This window comes from Petaurus breviceps, unplaced genomic scaffold (genome assembly GCF_028583685.1).
Source record: "Petaurus breviceps papuanus isolate PSGF00001 unplaced genomic scaffold, PetGlider_PUasm1.0 551, whole genome shotgun sequence".
NCBI classification, from domain to species: Eukaryota; Metazoa; Chordata; class Mammalia; order Diprotodontia; family Petauridae; genus Petaurus; species Petaurus breviceps.
The window spans coordinates 37,642,839-37,663,234 of record NW_027186372.1 but is presented as its reverse complement, the minus strand read 5'-3'; the positions used below and the strand labels follow the sequence as shown (position 1 = coordinate 37,663,234).

The 20,396-nt window shown below is 40.9% G+C and overlaps 1 protein-coding gene across 8 annotated transcripts in view; it reads left to right on the top strand.

Moving 5' to 3' along the window:
* The window catches only part of SH3RF2 (SH3 domain containing ring finger 2), a 170,250-nt gene that overhangs the window by 138,685 nt on the left and 11,169 nt on the right, over positions 1 to 20,396 (top strand). For all 8 annotated transcript variants that reach the window (XM_069102681.1, XM_069102682.1, XM_069102677.1 and 5 more), the window contains 3 exons: positions 6,890 to 7,119; positions 11,105 to 11,466; positions 19,385 to 19,691. In XM_069102681.1, coding sequence (XP_068958782.1) covers positions 6,890 to 7,119; positions 11,105 to 11,466; positions 19,385 to 19,657 — 865 coding nt within the window. In that variant the 3' untranslated portion in view covers positions 19,658 to 19,691. The remainder of the gene's footprint in view (positions 1 to 6,889; positions 7,120 to 11,104; positions 11,467 to 19,384; positions 19,692 to 20,396) is intronic.

The following is a 20,396-nucleotide window of genomic DNA, read 5'->3' as shown; positions in this document are numbered from 1 at the left end:
GGGCACACATTCAGAAAAAGACAAAGATGATGGTAAGGGGAGAGGGAGCTGAAAATCATGTCATAGATGAGGAAAGTGGGAAGAACTAGGGGTGTTTGGGGTAAAACATGAACTTTACTTTTAAATATTCTAGGCTTGTCATCTGGAAGAGGAAATTAGACTTGTCCTATGTGGCTCCAGAGAGCAAAATTCTAGGGCCAAGTGAAAGTCGAAATACAGCAAAGGCAAATTTTAGCTTGATATGAAATGTACTCTCTTAAGTTGTCCGACAGTGAGTTGGACTTCTTTATGAGGTAATGAGCTCCTTGACACTGAAAATATATAAAGAGAGGCTGAATTGGGTGACCACTGTCAAAGATGGTGCGGAAGTGACAGGGGAAAGGGGAAGTCCCTTGCAAGAAAGTTGAGATTCAACTTGACTTTTGCAGTGAAGATTCAACTAATTTATCAACTCAATGAGAGCATCAAAAGAAGACCTAATTGCTGTAGCATATGGCTGAAAAGCTAATAAACAGCTGAATTTGTCCTGAACTCCCCCCTAGTAGGTAGGTGCTTAAAGCTAAGGTGTTCGTTTACATTTTGACATCAACCCAAGATCTTTGTTGTTAGCAAAGATCCACAGGTGCTAGAGGCAAGATTCAATTCCAATTAACTAAGAGGTGCTTGGGATTTCTTTCTTGCCTTTTTGGCTTTCCTCCTATGTAGGTTGTTATTTTAGGCTTTTATTGAATTTCCCATCCAGAAATGACTGCATATCAAGAGTAAATAAAAGGGAATTTTGGCTCCACCAACATCTAATAAATCACTTCGAAACTCATAAAAGTCTTGCTTCCTGGGGGCAACTAGGGGGCGCAGCACCAGCCCAGGAGTCAGGAGGACCTGAGTTCAAATGTGACTTCAGACACGTGTGTGACCTTGGGCAAGTCACTTAACCCCCATTACTTTGCCTTCCCCCCTCCAAAAAAAAAAGTCTTGCTTCCAACCTATAAATGACAGTTATTGTTGTCCTGGGTTTTCAGAGATGTTGCTGCCATAACCACTGTTTTTTCACTATGGGCATGAGTGGGTAAGAAGACCAAGGCATGATCTTCAAATCCCTTCCAAGATGAAGTGAGCTTGGAGGCTGTTCTATGGGTAATTGGAGCACCAGCTGTTTCCCAGATGTTATGCACGTTAGTAGTTCACCTGAGCTGCCTAAATGCAGAATTAGCAACCTCAGCTCAAGATTTTGGACATGGGTAAAAAATGCTAAGTTTTCTCATCTGGACACAAGCAATATCTGCCCTTATCTAATCTTTCCAATGTAGAAAGAAAGGTCAATTCCTCTCACTCCTCAGGGCTTAATAATGCCATCCTTCATTTATAAAGATGTCTGTATTCATCCCCTATGAGCAGCATACATAATTTGAGTTGAATAGATTGGATTGTGCTTTTTCAAGAGTAAGGAAAGGTTTACATGTACACATCTGTGTTCTTGCTCAGCCTTTCTTGTGATCAAGGACAGGAATTTACAAATGGACTGACCCGGAATTAAGAGTCTATGGCCAGGGGCAGCCAGGTAGCACAGCGAGTAAGAGCACAGCGAGTAAGAGCACCGGCTCCAGTGTCTGGACCGACCTGGAGATCAAATCCTGGGCTCAGACACTCAGCACCACACCCAGAAATAACTGGCCTTGTAACCTTGAGCAAGTTACTTAACCCCGATTGCTTATAAAAAAAAAAAAGAGTCTATGGCCACAGATTAAACAAAGATAACCAGCCACATATATAGGACAGTGTTGACCTCATTAGCACCAGTCCTATAGAAACTGCAGATTCTCAGGATTTACTGTAAGCAGGATTTCATAGAAGCTAAAAGCTAGGGCAGGGGTGCGATCTCAAGGCCACATGGCCTTCTAGGTCCTTAGGTTGGATCCTTTTGACTGGATCCAAATTTTACAGAATAGATCCTTTTATTAAGGGTATTTGTTCTATGAAGAATGGATTCAATCAAAGAGCTACACTTGAGGACTTAAGAGGGCCACATGTGGCCTTGAGGCCACGGGTCCCCCACCCCTAAGCAGTTTTGGGTATTAATAGAGTAGGCAGAATGGTCTGGAAATGATTCTCTTATCTGACAGAGTCAAAGACATAGGACCAGTTTGCAAGCCACAGTTTGCTGCTGTGGTCCTCAGTTTCCTTATCTGTAAAATGAGGAGGTTAGACTGGATGATCTTCAAGACCCCTGCCAGTCCCAACATTCTATGGTCTATGATTTCTTTCTCCTTCCTTTTCCTTCCTTCCTTTCTTTCTTCCTTTTTCTTTCTTTCTTTTTCTTTCTTTCTTTCTTTTTTTTCTCTATGTGTCAGACAGTGGGATGTTTGGATAGTATTCATTTTATATGCCACCCTGTCTGTCCTCTTAGTACTTACTGGCTTATGCCCAGGTGAAACAGGTCAGTGCTGTTCTCCTATGCTCAGTATTGAATAAGCAATATAAAAAATATTGCCAGTGCCTGACCATCCGTATTCCTTTTTGTTCCACCTATGGGGAATACCAGAGCAAAAGTCAGGCCTGATGCAGTAATATCTTTGGCATTTTTCCATCTGATGGACAAAGCATAGAACTGTGCCTGTCTCAGGGGCAGAGAACTGGGAGAGGTGCTGTGGTCTGTGTTCATAAGCAGCTTCACACTTAGGGCAAAAAGAATAAACCCAACATTCCAGGACCAGCGAGATGTCCTTGAGCAAGGGATCATCCTCTTTTGCCCATAACCTCACCATTTGCAAAACAAGGATGATACATAATACCTGCCTGTCTGGGGTGCTTTGGGCATTAGTTAATAAATGTTCGCAAAGTGCTTCCATAGTTTTTTTTTTCTTAAACACTGGATAAGTGCTGAACAGTAGGATAATGAAGTGGTTTGTTTGCTAAAGAACATAGAAGCAATTGGCACTAGCCATGGGACCGAGTCTCCAGGAATTCCTAGTGCCTGGGCCAACCCTGAGCTCAGAAAAATGAGACCACACCCTAAGAGCAGTACTCAAGAAATGAAGGGACAGGTTGAATTATATTGGAGCTGGTCTAATTAATTGTGTACTATAGTCTTTGTGTTGAATCAACTTTTGCTATTTCCCTTTCCATTTTGCCAATTCATTTTTCAGAGTCATGGGAACTAGGTGGTTCAGTGGATAGAGCACTGGGCCTGGAGTCAGGGACAACTGAGTACAAATCCAGCCTCCAAGCTGTGTGAACTCTGGGCAAGTCACTTAACCTCTGGTTTGTCACAGTTTCCTAACCTATAAAATGGAAATGATAATAATAGCGCCTACCTTCCAGGGTTTTCGTGAGAATCAAATAAAATAATAATTGTAAAAGTACTTAGCACAGTGCCTGGCTTACCTGGGAAGCACTATGTAAATATTAGCAATTATTTATTATTATGGCAAAGAACATTTGACTCTGTAATCCTGATGGCCTTGCACAGTACCGTGCTTGGCTTGGCAGTGATGATACTGCTCAAGTTCTGCTGATTTCTCTTGTTCTCTCTCCCCAACATCTATAAATCTCCATGATGCAGCCTGACCCCCAATCATCAGATATCCCTGAACCTTCTTCCTCAGTCAGTGATAAGCCCAGTCAGTGAAACAAAAACCAGTTTGAAGACCACGGGGAAAGAAAGTCCCCCTTGGCCCCAGACATTAATTTCTGTACTTATCTGTGCATCATTGTAGGAAGCCTTGCCCATAATGAAGTGATGCCTCAGTTATCTTGGTAAAAACTCTGACTCTTTATTAAACTATAAATCACCCTCTTAAGTAAAAGAAAAAGAAATAATCCCAGAAAAGAAGACTGGGAAGTCCTTTGAAAGATTTTATCATTGCCAGCCTTGGTAGACTTTATTCCTAGTGAATTAGCACAGGTAATGTAATCATCAGTGACAAAGTGAATGATGGGGCGACTTGGGGAAAAGCTTCCTGTTGGGTCAGAGTTAGGTTAAAGAGTACACAGCCTTCCCCAGCAGAGGAACTAGGACCTGGTCCAGAGTGACAACAGCTTATGGTCAGGACTCAACAGATACAAGGGCGCTAAAGCAGCCTGACAGCCTTTGGTGGTTTTCTGACCATTCTCCACTGACTGAAAACTTGAACCCTAAAGGGAGAGTGTTTGGGACCCAGTGGGTGCTTTGGTTGGATCTGAGTAGAAAACAAAACAATCATAGTATATAGTCTTATATTGTACAGTGATTTGATGAAATGTTTTTACTCAACACTGCCAGTATCTGGCAATAATTTGTCGAACACATAGTATTCAAATCACTATGCCCCAATATTGTTAATCCTCTCAACAATTCTGTAAATGCATAGATGCTATTATAATTTCAATTTTCAAGATAGAAGAAACTAGGGATCAGAAATTTTGAGTAATTTACCCTGGGTTATACAGATAATATCAGGGACTGGATTTCCACTCACAAGTGGAAATCCCTACTCTCAAGGAACTTCACTTAATTCAATCAACCTATTAACATATTAAAAGCTTAATGAGTGTATGAAAAACAGTGTGGCAGGATGGATCTAGATTGCTGCTTGGAATCAGGACAATGTGAGTTCAAGTACCATCTTTGACAGATACTGGCTATATAACCCTGGGAAAGACTCTAAAGTGCCCTAGGCCAATGCTCTCTAAATTGAAGTCTTGGACCTGATCAACCCAAGGAGGGTGTGTGATCAATCAGGAAGGGGGGAAAGAATTGAATGGATCGCATGTCAGCCTCCTTCTTAAAGTCAATTTGGGGACTTATCTACAAAATAAACTACATTTATACCCCAACATGACCCACTCAGCCCCATTCCTTCTGTTATTACAAACTCCCACCAATATCTCTTTCCTTCTAAGCAAGATGCCGTATGAACCATACCACACAGCACCAGATGTACATATGCCATTGAGAAAATTCCACTCCTCCCCTTTTCCACATACTCATTCACTGTCCCCCATGTCACCTCATGGCTGTAGTGGGTACCCCTCAGTGGAGAAAGGTCTGTAAGAGCCCTCCCCCTCCACTCTTTTCATTTTGGGTGGAATAGAATAAATCACAGAATGAAAAGGCATAGATGAGTTGTGTTTTGCACTGAAAATTTATTGTTCAATCGTGTCCAACTCTTCATGACCTCATGGCAAAGATACTGGAGTGATTAGCCATTCCCTTCTCCAATGGATTAAGGTGAATAGAAGTTAAATGACTTGCCCAGGTTCACACAGCTAGTAAGTATTTGAGGCCACATTTGAACTCAGGTCTTTCTGATTCCAGTCTTAGTGTTGTATCCACTGAGACATTAAGCTGCCTCTATATGGAAAATACTATGACATTATCATCATCCTACCCTACCCTTCTCCGTTTCCAATTTTTGTCAAGAGTACCATCATCTTCCATTCCAGTTACCCAGCATGGCCGCCTTGGTGTCATCTTTCATTCCTCACTTTCTCTTAACCCATATAGCCAACCACTTGCTAAATATTTTAGGTTTAACTTCACATTTCCTACATGACTTGCACTTGACTTGGATTTGAGTGAGGAAGGGCAGTGCAAGAACACCTGCTTCACTTTCTCCTCCAGAGCCATTTAGATCCAGTGACCTCATATTCATCAGGATTCATCTCCCCAGGAGATGGCCTGGGATACAATGGGAGACCCTGACCTTTTTAGGCCAAGGCCTTTTCAAGTCACTTAGAGTGAGGTTATGCCCATTCAGGGAATAGGCCTCTTTAAGAAGTGAGTCAAGGGATAGCCCCTTTAATTAAGAAAAAGAAATAAAAATTAAGCTGGGAGGGGAAGACCCAGTTAGTTGGGTACCTCAGCTTGTCCTCTCCCTCTCCCTTTCCTTCTCCTCTTCAAAGGAAGGTAAATTTTGATGACCAGAAGCTGCCCACTTAACTTAGGATTTACTGGCTAGACTCCTTCCTTGTTTCCCTCCTTCCTTGCTTCCTCCCTTCCTTCCTTCCTTTCTTCCTTCCTTCCTTCCACCCAGTTCACTCTGAAGCTCATAGATCGGACCACAGTAGGTCCCTGCCCAAGCTCCACTTAATGGCTATATTTTGGGCCCTCCTTCCTTAGAGGTAATGTGAATGGTAGCTGTTTGTCTTTGGAACAGCAACACTGAGGGTCTCCCCTTCCCAGCTTGATTTTTTTTAAAGCACAAGATAGAGCAAGAAGCTACTGTATAAGCTGTTCACTCAAGTACCAAGAATAACTTTAGAAAGGGAGTGATTGAAATAGGGCAGAAGAAGGTTGATGAAATAGCAGGTCTTCATTTTTTACAAGTGGGCCTGAAAATGAGAATCTCTGCTCTCATGGAAGTTTTTCCAATAACTCTCTGAGATTAGAGATATTTTATGACTGGTTTGGAGGATGGTGAGGAGCCAAAAGTATTGAAAGGTTGCCACATTTAGAGTGCAAGATCCCTAAACTAATTAAACCTAGGTGACACAATGAATAAAATGTTGGACTTGGAATTTAATAAGACCTAAATTCAAATACTGCCTTAAACACTGTGTGACCCTGGGCAAATTGCTTAATTTACCTCAACCTCAATTTCCTTATCTGTAAAATGGGAATAATTTAATAAAAAAAATAAAGCACCTACTCCTTTTTCATGTGAGCTTCTTAAGAACGGAGTAATTTTTGCCTTTCTTCACATCTGCTTGCATAGTAGCACAGTATATGACCAGTAGATACTTAAATGCTTGTCAAATTGCTAATGACTTCATGGGGTTGTTGAGAAGGAACAAAAGAGATCACATATGAAATACTTCGCAAAACTTAAGATATTAGTTATATAAATGTTAATTATGATTGCTCTTTTTATTATAAAATTCTTTCTTTTTTCTTTAAAAACATATCCACCAGGAAGACATCTGGTTTTCCAGATTCGAGGACTCCTCTCTATGCCACGTGGACATTATCCACCTCTTCAGTTTCATCCCAAGGGAGTATCTCAGACAATGATCCCAGACAAGGCCATCCCTTTAAATCGGTCTTTGTGCCAACAGCTGTAGTCAACCCAGTAAGAAACACAGGTGGACCAGGAGCCTTTGGACAGACTTCTCTTCGGAAAGTGCGGAGCAGCATGAGAAAAAGTAAGTGATGGGGTGGAGCAGAAGTTCTCAAACATTTTTGGTCTCTTTATACTCTTAAAAATTATTGAGGACTCTCCAGAGAACTTTAATTTATGTAAGTTATAGCTATTGATATTTGCTGAATTAAGAATTAAAACTGATAAGTGTTTAAAATCATTTTAAAACAGTAACGATCCCATTACATGTTAGATAACATTGCTTAATAAAAAAAAACTATATTCAAAAAATAATGAGAAGAGTAATGTTGACATTTTTGCAAATCTCTTTAATTTTTTATCTTTTATTCTTTTTGCTTTTTGGAGGGAGGAGGACAGGGCAATTGGGGTTAAGTGACTTGCCCAAAGTCACATAGCTAGTAAGTGTGTCAAGTGTCTGAGGTCGCATTTGAACTCAGGGCCTCCTGACTCCAGGGCTGGTGCTCTATTTACTGCACCACGTAGCCACCCCTGCAAATCTCCTTAAAAGTCTGGTTTAATAGAAGGCAACTGGATTTCCATATCTGCTCCTGTATTCAGTTTGTTTGTTTAGTGGTATTTTTGGTTACAGTATGTGAAGAAAATCTGGCCTAACACATATAGGAAGTTGGAAAAGGAAGAGTATTTTAATAGGCAAATAACATCTTAGTATTATTTTGAAAATTTCTTACCTCAAAGACTTCCTGAAAAGGTCTTGGAGATCCCAAGGGGTCCAAGCACCATACTTTGAGAAACCCTGATATAGAGGAACATTTGTCCTGAACTAAGAGTTGGGTGAAATTATTTTTAAGTTATAACTTAAAGTCATTTTTCAAAACAAGAGGGGTGGTATTTAACTGAACCACTAAATATATTTTGCCTTGCAAAAACTCAATTGGGTTGTTGGTGAGTTTTGTTTTTTATTTGTTTGTTTTGAGGCAATCTAACCTGAGTCAAGCATCATACAACTATTAAGTAAAACCAGTTGGTGTGCTGGTAAATGTTTAGCAGCTAATTCTCCAATTGTTAACCATTTAAAAGCAGATCACTACAAACACATATTGTGGACACACTTTGAGTTTAATGTGCATTGTTATATTATATCCTTTACTTTAAGTTTAGACAGTCAACAGAACAATAAGTCAAGCCCTAATTTGTAGCATTTGTCAATTTCTTAGGGCTGGCTTCAGGACATCCCTTTCGGGACTCTCCTGAATGACCCTCAATGGCAGTTACCCCGTTAGTTTTCCAGATCAAGGATATGAAACCTTCTATAAATTTGGACTGCATGTTGGCCTGCCAAGTCCCATAATCCCACCTTTTGTGCCTTTGTCTGGTTAAAAGAAGGTTGAGATGATAACAGTGCAAATAGGTTAGTTCAATACACTGAAGCCCATACAAACTTTGGGTTTGAGATCCTTAGTCTCCATGACAACCAGGCTCTTGCCTTATGCTGGATCCTTTGACCTTCTATAGAATTAGGGCAAAGATTTTAGAAGAACAAATGTCATCTATAAATGTAACCATTCCATATGGTGTTTAACCAGGCCCCTGGAATCCCTGCTGATTGGTTAAACATGAAAATGCAGTAGAACTGACTATCCAAAGCAAGCAGGGATTTTACTTTCCTGTGAATCAGGGGAATCGTGTCCTAGCAGACCCCAAAAGAACATTTCATTCCCAAACATTTCAGCTTCATATCATGTTTTATTTTTTAATCTTTGAAAAAATTATTTTTTAATACCTAACCATGGAATTTTAGGGGCTATAGATATTAATTGAATCAAGTAAAAATTTTAACTTTTCACTGTAAAATAACAACTTTAAAAAAATTACTTTGGATCAGAATGGGCTGTCTCCAAGGTTTTTGCTTTCCTGACTTACAAAATTGAACTATCAATTCCCTGAGCAAGAAAATGGCCAGAAAACTGAGTTCAGTTCCCAAAACACTGCATCCTACTCAAGGTAGGGGGAAGGTGGAATATGAGTGTGAATGATGACTAGTTCACTCATAAAAGCTGAGATCACTGGCCTGCCTTTTCCTGTTCAATCAATCAATCAATCTGTAAACATTTATTAAGTGCCTCCTGAAGTGTCAGGCACTGTGCTAAGCACAGAGAATACAAAAAGAGGCCAAAGACAGTCTCTGTCCTCAGGGAACTTACAATAGGAAGAAACAATTGGGAACTAGGCCTGAGCCATGTCTGTAGAATGCCAGTAACTTTGATTTTAAAACTTCTCCTTGGGGATTAATGATAGCTAAAGATAAGTCCCCTCCAGGTCAAGGCATCTTGGTTCCAAACCCTTAAATTCTGTGGCACCCAATAAGAGACAGAGTACAAAGGTAAAAAGACAAGAGCCTTCTAGGAGTCCCCAGAAATAAATGCCTGACTCCCCTTTTAACTTGCAAGACAAAAAGCTTCAGGCCTCAACCTAATGACCTCAAGGATCCTGTGTGTTTTAAAGTTGCTATAACAAAGATAAGAAGTGCATTCCCCCCATTAGAATGAATACCTTTTGGCCTATGTGAATTGAAAAGGTAGCTGTAGTCCTTTCTCTGATGCAAAAGTCAGTGTTTTCAATTTCCAAAATGCCTTGCTATGATCCTTTGTTATAGTTCAGTCAGTCTGACTCTTTGTGACCCCATGGACTTGTCCATGGAGTTTTCTTGGCAAAGATCCTGAAGTGGTTTGCCATTTTCATCTGTGGTGTGTCTCCATTTTACAGATGAGGAACTGAAGCAAATAGGGGTTAAGTGACTTGCCCAGGGTCACTAAACTACCAAGTGTCAAGACTGGATTTGAACTCAGATCTTCCTGAAGCCAGGCCTGGTGGTCTATCCACTGCAACACCTAGCTGCCCTACTATGATCTTACTATCTCCCAAATCCCTATTTACTTCTGCCTCTCTACCAAAAATAATGCCTTCTGATCTTGTCACCATGTATCTAGCGAAAGGAATCTCTCATCCTTATTATCATAATGATGTATCTCAAAAACCAGAGGGAGAAGAGAGATAATCCAGGTTTTGGACAAGGTCAGCTTGACCTGCCTGCTGAATCTCTTGGCCTCTCACTTCCTCATTTGTAAAACGAGGGGGTTGGTCTAGATGACTCCTGACGTCTCTTCTAGTTATAAATACTGTGATCTTATGACCTCAGAACCCCATGGGGCTACCCTGCCTGTTGCTATCACCATCAGCAAATAACTACTCAGAGTTGTGCAGCTGATGCAATAGAAAGAGCACTGAATTTGGAGTTAGAGGACCTGGGTTCAGATTTGCATTTCTGCTATATATGGCATCAGTTAACCTCACTGGGCCTCTCATTTGTTAGATGAAAAGGGACTGTACTTTTATTGTTGAGTCATTTCAGCTTTGTCTGATTCTCCATGACCTCTTTTGGGGTTTTCTTGTCAAAGATACTGGAGTGGTTTGCCATTTCCTTCTCCAGATCATTTTACAGATGAGGAAACTGAGGCAAACAGAGTTAAGTGAATTGCTGTGGGATTATACTAGTTAAAGCTTTAAAAAAGGCTCTTTCTGATTAAATCCATCATCCTATATAGGTCTCATCATGACCTAACTCCCTAATTTGAGGGCAGCTAGGTAGTGCAGTGGATAGAATACTGGCCCTGTAATCAGGAAGACCCATCAACCACTCCAGTAACTTAATGAAGAAAACCCCAAAATGGGGTCGTGAAAAGTTGGACACAATTGAAATGACAGCACAACAAAATATAGGTTTCATTATGGCCTAACTCCCTAATTTGAGAAACAAAGAAACACTGCCCCCAAAACAATGTTGGTGTCTAAAAATATACTGTCTGTGCTGGATATAAAACAAGAACATGAATGTAGACCTTTGAGTGATCCTGAGAGAATGCATACAATTCATATTGGAAAAGCACAGCAACGTTCTAGGATATTACAGAATATTGTTACTTGTGATAAGAATTCTAGATATGTACCTGAGCCTGACAAAAGCAGCTGGACCCCTCTGTAATTGATATATAAATAATCTTACTTTCCAGATGGATCACTTCAGAGACCATCCCTGTCTGGGGCCCCAAGCGCCATCGTTGGCTCCCTCCGGCGGACCCCAACAGTTTCAGTTCGAACCCATCCATTCACATCTTATCAGTCAAAATCCATCCCTCCTCCACATGCAACTGCCACTGTGATTGAAGTTGGTTCAAGGCCTTCTCCAACCAGTGAGCCTGCCATCATTTTTGGAAGCAGAGGCACTGATAGCAAGATCCATTCAGCCGCCAGCTCCATCATTGTGGAAACCAAAGAAACCCCAGTCAAGAGTGAACCTCCCATAAAGCCACCTGCATCAGCTCCACCATCCATCCTAGTGAAACCAGAGAACTCCAAAGCTGGCACTGAAAAGGTAGGTGTGGGGCCCTCACGAGGAAGGGGACGCCTGTCCTTTGGGACCAAAATTTTTCACTTAGAAAATATTCTTACAGGGTCAACATTTGAATAGCCAGAGATAACTATCTCATGAGTTTACTTTGGATCCAACATGGTACATTGCTGCTTCCTGAATTAGTCAATGCAGAGTTACAGACCGTCTTGTCCAGTCTGTACCCAAGCAGGGATCCCCCTCTGCATCAGAGCATACAAGTATGCTTGAAGATATCCATTATGAGGGAGCCCACAAGCTCCAGAGGAAACCAATTCTGCTTCTGGATAGCTCTGATCATCAGGAAGTCCTTCCTTACATCCAGCCTACATTTACTCCTTTTCGAGGAGAATCTACTCGTTCCTGGTTGTGCCATCCAGTTCCTAGGGAAACAAATGTAATCTTTCCTCCTCCTAATCACTCTTCACTTACTTGAAGACAGCTATCATGTTCTTCCCCCTCCATCTTCTCTGCTTTAGGTATTTATTTAGCACCTACTAAATGCCAGGCACTAGATGCTTGGGATACAATTACAAAACTGAGATAGTTCCTGCCCTGGGAATGCAATATGTTCATAGATAAGTAGGTGCAAGATATATAAAAAGTAAATACAGGGCAGCTGGGTGGTTTAGTGGATAGAGCATTGGCCCTGGAATTAGGAAGACCTGAGCTCAAATCCCACCTCAGATACTTATTAGCTATGTGACCCTGAGCAAGTCACTTAACCCTGGTTGTCTCCAAATAAAATAAATATACTGTAATGGGGTGAGGGAAAGGGAGCACTAACTGTTGGAAGAATCAGAAAAGGCCTCTAGAAAGAAGGAATGGTTATCCTGAGCCTTGAAGGTTCCATGACATGGAGATGAGGGAGAACATTCCCAACATTTAGGACAACTGTGTAAAGGTACAGAGGCGGCAGAGAGAAAGTTAATGCATGAGAAGAGGAAGAAGGTCAGTTTGGAGGGAGCAGAGAGTGAATGAAGAGGAACACCATCTAATAAATGGAAAGAGAGTCTTAGAGTCAGATTGTGAAGGGCTTTAAATGTCAGAATGAGAAGTCTGGATTTTATCCTGTTGGCAGTAGGAAACCACTAAAACTTCTTCATTGGTAGAATAAAATGAGGAGAACTGGCTTTTAGAAATATTAATTTGGCAGCTGTGTGGAGAATGGATTGTAGAGGACAATAAGTAGATGGGGGGGCGGCGCGGGATCCATTTAGGATCCTATTGCGATCGTCTAGCCAAGAAGTAATGAGGATCTGGGCAAGGTTAGGGTGGTGATAGGCATGAACTCAAAACCCTTCACCATATGGTTGTCCTCTTTTGTATTCTTCCTAAAACGTGACATCTAAAGTTGGACACAATACACTAAATTAGTTTGACCAAGTAAGAATACAGCAAAGTTGTTGTTCAGTTGTTTTCATTGTCTCCAACTTTTTGTGACCCCATTTGGGTTTTATTTTGCAAAGATATTGGTATGGTTTGCCATTTTCTTGTCTACCTTATTTTTACAGATGAGGAAACTGAGGAAAACAGGGTTAAATGACTTGCCTGGGGTCATACATGTCTGAGGGTATATTTAAACTCAGGTCTTCTTGATTACAGGTCTGGCATTTTATACACTGCACCACCTAGCTGCCCAAAAACCATGATCCTCTTAAGTAAAAGGAATCCACAAGAGAAATATTACCTTCTTTTTCTTGGCTTTTTAAAATATAGGCTAGAGGCGGCTAGGTGGCACAGTGAATAGAGCACCGGCCCTGGAGTCAGGAGGACCTGAGTTCAAATCCAACCTCAGACACTTAACACAAAAAAAAAACCTAGCCATGTGACCTTGCTCACTTAACCCCAATTGCCCTACTTTCCCCCTCAAAAAAAAATAAAGCATAAATAAATAAAATACAGGCTAAAAATTGCTTTATTGTCTGCCATATATTATTCCTATTAAATGTGTATTTCACTAAGGACCTAGATCCACTTCAAAAAAAAATGCTGTCTAACCATGTATCTCCCATTTTATACTTTTGATATTGATTTTTTAACCCAAATGTGACTTTACATTTGTCTCCAATAACATTCAACTTACTTGATTTGGCCCAATGTTCTAGTTTGTCTGTCTTTTGGGATCCTGATTTTTGTCATCTTTTGTGTTAGCTACCATTCTCCAGCTTTGTGGGTTCTGCAGATTTGTTAAACATGCCATCTATGCCTTTATCCAAATCATTTATTAAGATGTCAAAACGCATAGGGCCAAGGACAGATCCCTGGGTCACTCCACTAGAAGCTTCTTTTCAAGTTGGCATTGTCACTAATAACTGCTCTTTGAATCTGGCCATCACACCAGTTCCATCTCTAATTGTTCCAGCATGCATCCTATAGATTTTTTCTAAAAGAATATATTAAGAGATTTTATCAAATGTTTTGCTCAAATCTAAGTACATTATATTTCAATAAGATCTGAAGAATTCCTCTGATCCCACTAATCTAATAATACTGTCAAAAAGGAAATAAAAAACATTTAGCATGCCTTTTTCATGATGAAGCATGCTGACTTTTTGTGATGATTGCTTCCTTTTCCAGATGTTCATTACCATACCTCCATTCTAGAATTTTCTAGGAATCGAATCAAATTCACTAGCCTATAGTTTGTAAATATCATTTCCTTCTACTTTTAAAAAACTGGGACAGCTTTTCCCCATTCTCCAGTCCTATGAAAGTTTCATGTAAATTCTCATTCTTTATAGATTCTCAAAAATCACTGACAGTGTGACTCAGTAATCATGTCCAGCAGGTATTTTTGTACCAGAGGACAAACTCTGGGCCAGAAGACTTGAACTCATCAAGAGTAGTTAGCAGTTATCTTACAATCTTCTTATTTAATGGGTATCTATTCCCCATAAAAAGCCATATTTATAAAAAATAGAAGTGAAATAAGAACCTCCACCTCTCTCTCAGTTGTCATTGTCCTGTCCATATAGAAGCATTGCTCTAATTCCTTTTTTTGATCCCCCTCTTATCTGCAATATAGTTTTTTCAACCCTTTTTTATTGGTCCTTAGTTTTTCTAAACAATCTCAACTTTGGCACTCCCAACATTCTTCATGTGGATCCATGCCATACTTTTATATTTACTTGCTGTTATCTGTCCTTATATCTGTCTTCTATGCTTGTCTTTTTTTTTTTTAAAGCAATCGTGGCTAAGTAACTTGCTCAAGGTTACACAGCCAGGTGTTTCTGGGTGGGTGCTAAGTGTCTGAGCCCGGGATTCGATCCCCAGGTCATCCCGACACTAGAGCCGGTGCTCTTACTTGCTGAGCCACCTGGCCACCCTATGCTTGTCTTTTAAAAATCTAAGTTGGTTCCTTGTGTATCTGCATGAACTCAGTTAGTTGCCTAAATTCTGAAAGAACTGAGAATTGGATTAAAGGTGTTCCAGTAATCTCTGCTTTTCATGTAATCATAGGATGGTAAAATAAAAGAGTCCAAAAACACCATAAAGGTCTAATTAGGAAACTGAAACCCTAGAGAATTTAAGTAACATTCTCTTAATCCCCAGGACTGTGTTTTTTCATTAGCAATGAGAAGAGTTAACAACAATAATAACTCATATCAGGGGCAGCTAGGTGGCACAGTGAATAGAGCACTGGCCCTGGAGTCAGGAGGACCTAAGTTCAAATCTGACCTCAGACACTTGACATTTACTAGCTGGGTGACCTCGGGCAAGTCACTTAACCCAATTGCCTGCCTTCCCCCCTCAAAAAAAATCATAATAATTCCTATCTATAGACTTACAAAGCATGTTCCTCATAGCATCTCTGTAGTGGTACATGGATAAGTAGGTGGCACACTGGATAGAGTACTGGCTGGAGTCAGAAAGCCTCATCTTCATTACTGCAAACCTGGCCTTAGATACTTACTAGCTGTATGATCCTGAACAAGTCACTTAACCCTGTTAGCCTCAGTTTCTTATCTGTAAAATGAGCTGGAGAAGGAAATGGACAACTACTCCAGTATCTCTGCCAAGAAAACCCCAAAAGGGTCACAAAGAGTCAGACACGACTGAAACAGCTCAACAACACCAGCAACAACGAAAGCAGTAAGAGTGTAACTATTATTCCTACTTTACAAATATGCACAGCAGGTTTCAGAAAGGTAAAGTGTAGCCTCAGGGCTACACAACTGTTGTCAGAATTGGGGCGCAAACTCTTCATTTCAGCTAATAATGAGGGATAGCATGTGCGTGTCATTTAGGCAACCAGCATTAATTTATGTGGCTTGCTGTGTGCCAGGCCCTGTAACTTATAAGGTCAGGCGATGCAGTGAAAGGTAAAAACATAGTTCCTGCCTTCAGGAAGCTCACATTCTAATGGAGGTGTCATGTAGTTAGATAGATAAATATTTAGACAGACAGACAGATTATATAGGTACATAGACAGACATCTAGCACTAAATTCAGTGCCTGGTACATGTTGTGTTGTCATACAGTCTTTTCAATTGTCTCTGACTCTTCATGCCCCCATTTGAGGCTTTCTTGGCAAAGATAGTAGAGTGTTTTGCCGTTTCCTTCTCCAGATCATTTTACAGATGAGGAAACTGAGGCAAACAGGGTTAAGTGACTTGCCCAGGATCGCACAGCTAGTAAGTGTCTGAGGTCAGATTTGAACTCAGGAAGATGAGTCTTCCCAACTCCAGGCCCAGTGCCTATCTGCTGTACCACCTAGTGGCCCTGCCTGGCATATCCATAGTAAGCATTTAATAATATTCAGTGATTGGTTCATTGGTTAATGCATAATTTCCCTTGACCTTTACAACAAAACCAGAGAGGCATACTAAGGCAGCTATTTTCTTCATTTTATGGGTGAGGCTACCAAGAAACAGAATTTAAGTGGTTTGTCAAGGTCACATAAATAGTTAATGAGAGAAGAGTCAGGACTAGAAGCCAATGTCTGCTAGTCAAGAATTCTTTCAACTGAACTTCTTAGGATTAGTTCATTTGTTAAAGGCAAAGTATTTGTGCTTTCCTAATGACCTGAGGGAGTGAAAGGAAAGGTATAAGGAAATAGAATTAGTAAATAATATGGAAGGTTGTACCACTGACTATTTTTCAGGCTAATGAGGCCAGGATAATTTCCTAATCAACTAGTAAACTTTATATGAGAAAGATCCCTGCCAGAGTGCTCTTTCAAGGAAAGTGACCCATGCCTCATTTAGTGAAGAATGTATGTGTGTGTGTGTGTCTGTGTGTGTGTGTGCGCGCGTGCTTTTATGGATTGTGAGAGGCAACATGCCATGTAGTTGAAAGAGTCCTGGATTTGAAGTCAGGAAAACCTGGGCTCAACTCCCAGTTTTGATACTTAGTAGCTGTGTAACTAACCATAGGTAAATCCTTTCATCTCCATGAGCCTCAGTTTTTTCATCAATAAATGGGAATGATAATACTGCTGTAAGGCTCAAGTAAGATACTCTATGTAAAGCACTTTATCTAAAGTACCAAATAAATTTCATTTATAATTGAGTATGTGACTGAGCAGGAGCCTTGAGAGTAGCCTATGCATCTGTCCACCTAGGTTCAGTGGGAAGTTGTGCCAAGGACACAGGAAAATCAGAATTAATTTTATTCAATTTTGGTTTATTGAATAAAATATTAATGGGGACAGTTAAAGAATTGAGTATGTGCAAAACTAAATAAACACACTGTGTTCATTTCTGCCTCCGTGACTTTTTTATGCTACTTTTTGATGACTAGAATGCCTTCCCCTCTCCCAGCTGCCTGCTAATCCTGCCTGTTCTTCAAGGTACAACTAGAGTCCCACCTGTGTGCTAAAGCCTCCCTAGACTACTGCCTGAAGAGCCTTCATTAGGCTCCTCCTCCTCTGAAAAAAAGGGTATTATAGTCACTGCCTCCTGAATTATAATCACTGCACTGGACCACAGTTCAGAGCAGGTCAGGCCCTGCAGGCAACTGTATCATGAGAGCCAGCCATTAGTTATAGCCACTTACCCTCAGACACAGGAAAGGGGATGGACGGGTGGGGGGGTGGAGACACAAACTTTATATACAGTTATCCCTTCCACATCACAGCATAAAAATTAAATGGGAATTTTGGTGGAGTTTTGTGGAAGCCACAGACAACACATGAACCCAGGGTTTACAATAAGGTATTGTAAACACCTATAAAAGAAAAAGAAAAAATTCGGACTTCTCCTCTGGTATGAAGGGAGAGCCAAAAATTTTACTCAGATTTTCCCAATCAAAGGGGCTGCACACCCCTAACCCCCACAACATGGAAGGGATAACAGTACTTACTATGTGCAAAACAAGTTCTCACGATAATAAGAAAAGTGAAGATAACCCATACTCTCTAGAAGTCCACTTTCTAATGGTAGACAAATACATATGGGAGATTCTAGCTGCAAGTGAATGCTCCATCATCTTCGAAGTCATCGCCCTTGACAACTCTGTCAGTGAGTACTTAGAGAACACTCAGCTGTTCAGCCTGTGGTAATGGGCTATTATTTAAGAGTATAGTCTCTGGCCTTGAGGAGTCTACACTCGAAGTGTGGAGATAATATAGGAGAGAGACAGAGGAGAGAGGATAGGCCATGATTACTTATCATGATTACTTATCAGGCCGGCTCAGAGGAGAGGGAAATTAATCAAAAGGCAGCTTTGTGGAGACTACAGGACATGAACTGAGTTCTAAAAAGAAGAGAAGGATTCCATGGGGCAGAGATAAAGAGTGTGTCAGGCATGAGAGTGGGGGATGGGGACTGCCTACTTGAATGGACAGAGATAGGGAAAGAGACAGAGATCAAGGAATAGCTGGTGATCCAGTTTGGCTGGAATGTAAAGCAAGCCAGGGACATCCTCTGGGCCATACAGCCTGCACACAAACCACTCCCAGAATCCTCAAAACAAAGGGCTTCAGGAAGTAGTCAGAACTCCAGGATGTCAGTGGATCTGTAGAATGTAAGCTCCTTGAGGGAAGGCACTATTAAATTTTTATCTTCACTTGAATTATTAAATTGGGTACATTCTCTGCTGGTATAGATCCATTCTTATTCTGTGTGAGTCTTGTCCCTTGCCCTCACATAAATCCTCAGAAAAGAAGTGACTCAATCAATAAATAAGCATTGTGTGCAGACCCTGGGGATATGAAGACAGAAGGCAAACTATCCTGGCTTTCAAGTAGCTTATGTACTATTGGAGGATATGAGGAATTTAATATTTCATAGGTATTATTGCAGCACCTGGGCTGTCCATTCTGTGATGTTCTCACTTTACATAAGTGACTCACCATATATTTCCTAAGAGGTATCTTCAAGCAGTCTTCACATGGAAATTGGATTTCAGGAATATAGAGAGGATTTATGCTTAGGTGCCAATTAGAATAAGTGACAATGAAGACCCTTCCAATTCTGAGCTTCTTTGCTTTTCAAGACTTTTCATTCCAAATGAAACTTTCTATAAAAGGAGTTTAGACTAATAATTTCATATTTTGCACTAGTAATTAGCATTTCCACAGAGTGTGAAGGCCTGTAAAGCACTCATTTGATCCTCATCACAACCTTGTGAGATAGGTGCTATGATTATCTCCATTTTACAGATGAAGTAACTGAGGCTCAGAGAGGTTGTGTGACACATTCAGGGTCGTACACTGGTATCTACTTGTATCTGAGGCAGAATGTGAACTCTAGTCATTCTGACACCAAGTCTAGCACTCTACTCTGAATCTTGGATGGATGGGTAGGGTTCAGGTCAGGGGTAGCACACCAAGCGGGATGTATGGCACCAACAAACCCAGGGACAGAAATGAACAGTTTGTTTACAGAGTTTCTATTTTGCTTATATCCAACACTCCTCTGACTCACCAGTAATATTTTTTTTTCTTTTTTCACTGCAGCAAGTCAAAACAGTGAGATTTCAGAACTACAGCCCTCCTCCACCCAAACACCACAGCTTCCATTCTACCTCTGGCAAACCTGAGCCGGTGACCATCTCCAAAGGATCCCAGGCAGAAACAGGCCCTTTGTGCCAAGAGATGACAACCTTATTTGTCCATCGAAGTGGCTCCCATTCTGGGCAACAGACAGACCACAGGAGAAAACCAAAGTATTCAAAACCCATAACTCCAGTACTCCCTGCCTCTGACATAGCCACCATACCCAGCAAGTGAATCTCTGGTGCAGCTATTCCTAAAGCCAAAAGAGGTGAATAATGCTTAAACATTCTGTCTTCACCCTGTGTCTCCTGCCTGTCTTTGTGGTCAGATCTGTGCTTTAGGAAAATCACTTTGGTAGCTATGTAGGGGACAGATTAAAGTGGGAAGAGGCTTGAGGCAAGGAGACCAAAAAGAAGGAGGCTATCAATAGTCCGCCACAGATTAAAAGGGTGTCATGGTAATTGTATTTCCAAGAGTCGTACCTCTTCTTGTGCCTTTCTAGAGAGTCCTGAAGCCCTTCTCCAAGACCATCTCTTGTCCTCTCCCCAGAAGAATAAAAGGGAAAATGTAGGCTTCTATTGTATGCTGGGTTGTTTCCCTTTCATACAGGCATTGTCCTGCCTGGAAATGGAGACTGACTGTGCAAACACACAAAGAGTCAGTATGCTCTATTTGTCCCCCAAAAAAATATCAGGAGGGGATCTTACTTAAATTAAAAAAAGATAATGCCATCTTGTACTATTATGATGCTTACCACTTTGCTTTAATATGCATAGCTCTGGAAGGCAAGTGGTATAGGCATTTTTTGTACAGGCAAATTAAGAAACTGTGACCCAGATATGTTGATTGCTAGTTAGTGACTGATACAGGACTAGAATGTAGATGTCCTCACCACTAGTTGAGGGAGAGAGGGAGTGAGGAAGATGGGAAGGAAGGAAGGAAGGAAGGAAGGAAGGAAGGAAGGAAGGAAGGA